The following is a 6,800-nucleotide window of genomic DNA, read 5'->3' as shown; positions in this document are numbered from 1 at the left end:
AATCTCAGTGCAATTACCCCAGTTTTAAAAGACTAAAAAACCTAGACTGAAGTCCACTTATTTTGTTTGAACGAGCCTATTTTCCATGAAGTCCACGCTGTCCACCTCTGCGTGTTCCAGGAGTTTGGCCGTGTAAGAAAGTTATCTACAACAATCGTCTGAACTGCATACATCAGTTCTCCAACCATAAACAGTTCTCCTAATTTAAAAAAATCACTTCATAATTTAAAATATATCACTGACACTCTGCTTTACTTGTAGCTAGAATGTACCAACATTACCAGCTGAGAGAGCATCAACTTGATTTTATGAAAAACACTTGCGAAAAATATATCGACTTCAAAATGTACAGAAAAGGACATTAGAGAGCTGATATTTTTGGGTTACATAATGTATTTAGAAAGAGCAGCAAGCTAGGAGTGAAGTACCCTATATTACAAATATCCAAACACCCAAGCCATACTGTATAGGCCTTTCTAGTGTAGTGAAGGGGTAGTTACAGAAAGGGTACTGTGAAAGCATGTACAAAGAACTGCAGCTTTGTTTAACTTAAACTTGATCACGTAGGCGGGCCAGTCTCTGTGACAGCTCGTCCTGCAGAATCGGAAAACACACAGAAAACAGCTATCAGCAATAAGAAAATTAATTTTCCGAATTTCTGCAACAGCCAAGCACTCTCACGTCCAGAAAATATGAAATTCTCTCACGTACAAGTGTTAACAAGATTTGCTTAAGACCACCAGGACGGCTGTACCAGGTGAGACCAGAGGTCCGTACAGCTACCTGCCCTCCAGCAGTGGATACCCAGGAAGGAATTTAGTACACAGAAAGCAGAGATGGGGTTGGCTTGTTTTGGGTTGTTTTTTTTCTTATATATCATCTTAGCAAGTGCACATCAGCTCCTACCGAACTGCATCCTTGACCGAGCAAGGCTGCTATCTGACTGAACTAGTACAGCAAGACAGCAGCAGGTCTGTGTTTTAGAGGGCCTGGTACAAGGGGAAACTGAACTTTTCAAAGAATGTGGAATACCTGGGGCTTCCAAACATTGTTCAGCTAAGATGAGGCTCCCTAAAGCTTGCTTCACAAAGATAGGATGACAGACAAACTGTTCTCTTTCCACTCCCTCAAATATATTCCCCTAGAATGGGAAAAGCAACTTGCCAAATAATCTGTGCAACCTTGACATCAGGATCTGCCCATGCCCAAGAAATTCTAAGCTGCCCGTCTAGAGCAAACAGGGAATCCTTCACACCAGTCCTGTAAGACCTTCCACACATGAAAGGGAAAAAAGGCCTGCTGTATGCTAGGGGAGATGGCTGGATTCATTACATCTGGAGTAGGTAGGAGAGTCAACTGCTTGGAACACTATGAAACAAACACATCCGAAACACTGAAGCTTCCTGGATGTACTAAGCAGACAAATGTATTGTTAAAAATATTTTGATGACAAGACTCTTAACTACACACTCTCTCTTTTGGACAGCTAAAATCTAATTACAATTTAGCAAGCCTGTTTTGACTGAGTGGAAGCATTAATTCTCATATCACATTTCTCTAGAACCACCGATTTCAACTGAATCGGTTTTACCTGTTCTGCTGAGGCAACGCTTGTACCAACAGAACCCGTCTGTCCTTGAGGTAGTTCCATGTTCAGATCAAGACTAATAGGAGAAAATGAAAGAGAAAACAGTCAGGCATACCTGGTTTAAGGAAAAAGCACAATAACTGACAAGCCGAGCAAATAAAAAAAAAAAATACCCCAAATATGTCACGATGCCCTGTTCGCAGTGTCTAGCTCGTGAGAGCAGAACTACAGCAAGTTTTAATGCGGGCAGAGGGGAGAAAAGAGGGAAAGTGTGGAGAAACACCGCAAGGACTGCTAAGGCCAAAGCCAACCCAAGTAAATAATAAATGCTATCCTGACATGACAAGCAACACGTTTTTAGGCTCCTGTACACCCACATCCACCCCAGCACCCTGACAGTCACAGCAGCTTTGAGTGCAAACACTGGCAACTAAACTATTAGGAGAATTATACTCAGAGGTGAAAGGAAAATGGTGATACTTCTCTGCTTCCAAGAGAAACACCTACAGAACAAGGGCATCTGGCCTAAGGTTAACCAGGAAGGGCTGCTGGAACCAAGGTTTAGTCTAGAAACAGTCACTCAAAATTTTACCTACCCTGCTTCATCTGCCATTTCCTGTAGAAGCATATCCACTTGGTTCTAGGGTAAAGAAAACAAAACTGATGGCTGCGTGTTGCAGTTTATACAAACTCTTCTGTCAGAACTTGAGAGAACAGAAATTATTTTAAACCAAACCGATTTAAATGTCTTTCACAGAACATTATTGCGCTTAGCCACCAGAGGGCCCTGTACGAACTCAAAAATGCTGAGCAGAGGCCCATTCGCTGAACCTAAGCTTCTGAGGTAACGCCGCAGAAGAATCCAACTTTGCTGGAAAAAACCCAAACGTACACTCGAGTATTTGAAGTGTTATCCACTGCTGATTACTAGCTACTGAAAAACTGCTTCGCACAACATGGAAAAAAAGCCCATCTCCAATAGATTTGGGTCGTTGGATTTGGATTTAGGTTTATTTTATTTACAAAGCACTATCTTCAGTAAATTTCTCCCTGAGAAAACTTTCGTTGGGATAGCCCACTTAACTCTCTCTGAAACAGCACAAGGTTCTAGGAATTCTTAACTATGTAAAGCACTGTTTAAGAATTTATTTTAGTAAACATATGTCCATACACTGAAAGTAGGTAATTACCACCTCTCCGCTGCACATACTACTGCTGATTTGCTGGTGACTAATGTAATTTCGTTAGTATCAGTGAGTTAGAACCACTGTTATGCTGTGATAATTAATGCTGCAGTATCTTCTGGTTCAAAAGTTCATTAAGAACTCATCAAAATACTGCTTATACAGTAGGAAGGTTAAAGTTTTCCAGATATAATACGAAATAAAGCCTGCTATGCAACAGTGAAATAGACTGAAATACATTTATGTGATCCTCTGTACTCCTGACTGTAATTTGAAATGGTCTCTTCACCACAAAGCAAAAGTGAAAAGGCTCCCATTGCTATGCCTCAAAGCAGGCAGCATCAGACACGTCCACACAGTTTAGACACATAAGATCATTTTTTTTTAAAGAAAGAATTACTGTTCTTACTTGTGGCGTTGTTAGCGTAGTAGTGTTGCTCATCGTGTCTTCCATCTGTTGTGTCTGAACATCTAGTGTTTCAAACTGATGCTCAAATTTATCCATTAGTGCAGATATCTATTAAAAATATGAATCAAATCAATGACCTGCAGATAACGGAAGAGAAATACACCTGAACTGGCAAAACCAGAATCACACTACAGTGAAGGCTGCAAGCAGCCTCTGGAGAACATGAGCTCATTCCCCCTACCAGCATCAACTCTAAAGCTGATCTAACACCTCAAGCAGGTTGGTCAGGGCCCTGCCCAGCCAAGTTCTGAGCATCTCCATTTACAAGGACTTCACAACCACACTGGGCAACCTGATTCAGGATCTACCAACCTCATGCAAAACCTTTTCTCTTGACTGGAACGTCCCTTTTTGCAAAGGGTGCCCACTGCCCTTCCTGCTTTTGATGTGCACTTCCAAGAAAAGTCAGTCTATTTACCTTTTCCAAGTTCATGCTCTTCAGCGTGGCATCCATAGACTTAACCACCCCTGCCATCGACTTTGTTACCTGAAATGAGGTAAAGCAAATGATTACAAAGAAAGTAAAAGGAGCAGTTTCTTACCAAGCTCACAGATCACACGCCAGAATAAACTCTCTGGCTGAAAAGTGGTACAGTAGAGCTAAAAAAGATTTTGGCATCACATGTCCTACACCATGACTTCATGTATTTGGAAGTGGAGCAATGTCTTTGTAAAAGACTCTTAACCAGCAAAACACACTGCATCCTCAGGAGGATGAACAGTTAACAGCTAACAGAAATTACCAGCTACAAAACAGAAATCTACTTCTAAAAAGCAGCTGCCAGGGGGACTCCAGTCCTGATTTACTGCTGGCTACATCTGAAACCAAAACTGAACCTTTTCAGCTCATTATAGTCAGAATTAAGTCGTTTCTAAGATGATCAGAAGTCTCATCTTTGCAACAGATTAGTGAAAACAGACTTACCTTGCCCATTGTTACTGCGGTCTGAACTCTGGCTGCTACAGCATCGACCCTGGCACTCATGCGCAAGAAATTGATGGCTTGGTTCTTCTGGCGGATCGCATTTTCCGCATGTATTCGTGCGACTTCCATGTTACCCTTCTGAATTGCCTGTTGAAAATAAAACAGCCACCACACACAAAACCCAACCCCTGCCATGATTTCTGAATAGCCTATTTCATTTTTGAAATAAGCATCAACTCATCACAGTATCTTTTCTATTAAAGGAGAAAATAAACCCCCCTCTCTCCTCCCCCAACAGTTCTCAACCTTTTTCAAGACATGAAGCCCTAACTTCTTTCCAAGGAAGGTACCTAGCATGCACTTCAATTACGAGGTTCTACAGAAACTTAATTTTCTCATTCCTAAAAATGTTGTCAGTACCAAAACCCATCACAGATATAGTTGGTATGGTTGTATTTCAGAGACAAAGATACAGGCAAATAAATTCAGCCTCTTTCTTTACTACTTTAAGGACCCAAAGCCATTTTGAAGTTCCTCCTCATAATGTTTATCAACTTGTATTAAAAGGGCTTAAGTATTTTTAACTTTGAGAACAGCCTCTAACAAAATACATACAAGAATCTTCAATGCCATCAGCGGTACAAGGGGACACACAAGAATGTATCCTCACATTTATTAATAAGTATGGGAAGATTTGTAGTCATATATTTTAAATCACAGGCATCTATCACAACATTATTAGCATGCATACCAGGAAAATGGTAAAAACACCAGACATTTCCCTGCTGCAATATATAAACGACAGACCTAAAGAGCTTGACTCACTGCTTACCTTCTTAATTTTAGCTTTCTCAGCCTTTTCTTCTTTGTCACATTTTTTTGAGTTCCTGTTGAGTTCCTTTGCAGCAAACTTCAAATTAAAGAGGTGTTCTGCAGTGCAAGTTAAGGATTCAAGAACAGGACCGATCCTTTCATTGTTTGCTCTCCTGTCTCAACTGCCACCCAACCTAGTGTATACTGTGTTTCCCCGTTAGTGATATTAAAACTTAGAAAATGTTATTTAAGCCAGCCCTTGAAATTCACACAATAAGGAGACCTACCAAGCTGCTTCACAGTTATAATGCCATTTATCATCTGGGTTATAAAATGTAAGACCATAAAAAAAAATAGGTTCAGACCCCAAACTGGCTCTACTTAACATCAAATCTACTGAGAAATACAACAAACCAAACATCCCCCAAGAGAACTGAAACTCTGATGCTGCCAGCTACCTTTTACTCACACCCTGGACTCCCACCAAAATGGAAGTGCAGTTCACTGGCCTGCCTGGAACCTCCCTGTCTGAAAAAAATAAAGAGCCACCGAGGAGCAACAGACAAATCAACAGCGTAATAGCAAACTGCTTGGCTGACCATGCCCAAGTACTGACCAGGAGGCAGGGCTGCCCTTTTGAGCCACAGCAGGTCTCAGATTTAAATCGCTCACACGGCTCCTTTACAGTGCAGCCACCCAGCCGCAGGTCATGTGAGCGATTCTGGGGTCCCTGACAGCTCTGTCATCTGACTTTTGGGGAAAGAACACTTCAGTCAGCAAGGGAAACCTTTCTTTTGAAAAAGTTCAAGTCCTGCTTAAGCTTAAACACTAAGACAACAAGCCTCCATAGTGCCTTAGAATGACTGCATTACAGTGTTACTGACATAATGAATGCTGTAAAAATAACAATTAAAAACCATACTCTTAAAATACTGTTGGTGAAAGCTTCCAGGTAATATCAGTCTCTCTCAAACAAAATGGACATACAAAGCTTTATAGGCTTCTTTCATGCCACCTTTTGATACCCCAAGAGGAAGACGCATCAAGTACTGAGATGCTTACCAGTTAAGTGGAAACACATAAAGCTAAACACTATGAGGTACTTGAAGTTTCTTTAATATTTCAAGTATATAAATTATTCCAGAACTGCGTTTGGTTTTTTTCCCTTTGAAGTCCAGCCGTGCATCTTAGAGCTCTGACAGCAGCCTGAAGACATTAGGAAGCCCACAGATGTATTTGTTACCCTATCAGCATCACAAGCAGGCTACAAAAAAGCTAACAGCTGTGCCTATACAACCAGGATATCTGTTAAGGTAGCTACTGCTAACACTAAAACCAATGCTTGTATTTACATTTCTTTGCTTTAAAACCCAGGTCACTATCCCTTTCACCAGCAGTGAGTTTCTTGCACTGAGACAAAGATTAGGTAATTTACTGATGAGGAAAATACCTTTAGGTTGTTCATTCAAGTATACTTCAAATCAGAGACCAGGCCAACCAAGTAAAACATGACGTCATATTTACACCGATTGCACTGAAACAGCATTTCAGAGCAGTTTATTTTGAAATAACTTCCTCAGTTACTCACTTGGGGCATTTACCTTTGACATTACAATCAAAGATTAGGTAATTTACTGATGAGGAAAATACCTTTAGGTTGTTCATTCAAGTATACTTCAAATCAGAGACCAGGCCAACCAAGTAAAACATGACGTCATATTTACACCGATTGCACTGAAACAGCATTTCAGAGCAGTTTATTTTGAAATAACTTCCTCAGTTACTCACTTGGGGCATTTACCTTTGACATTACAATCGCTC

General features: G+C 40.7%; 1 protein-coding gene across 1 annotated transcript; it reads right to left on the bottom strand.

Annotated features, from left to right (window-relative positions):
* Window positions 1–405: 405 nt before the first annotated feature.
* On the bottom strand, window positions 406–5,096 carry CHMP1B (charged multivesicular body protein 1B; the record flags this gene model as incomplete). Its single annotated transcript, XM_010147780.1, has 7 exons — window positions 406–594; window positions 1,592–1,664; window positions 2,185–2,228; window positions 3,182–3,289; window positions 3,660–3,728; window positions 4,167–4,313; window positions 4,999–5,096. Coding segments are annotated over 7 exons (584 nt in total), but the record flags the coding sequence as incomplete, so codon positions are not given.
* Between the last annotated feature and the right edge of the window lie 1,704 nt (window positions 5,097–6,800).

Source organism: Eurypyga helias, unplaced genomic scaffold (assembly GCF_000690775.1).
Source record: "Eurypyga helias isolate BGI_N326 unplaced genomic scaffold, ASM69077v1 scaffold24222, whole genome shotgun sequence".
Taxonomy (NCBI): Eukaryota; Metazoa; Chordata; class Aves; order Eurypygiformes; family Eurypygidae; genus Eurypyga; species Eurypyga helias.
Note: the sequence above shows the minus strand (reverse complement) of the source record. Positions and strands in the feature narration are given on the sequence as shown.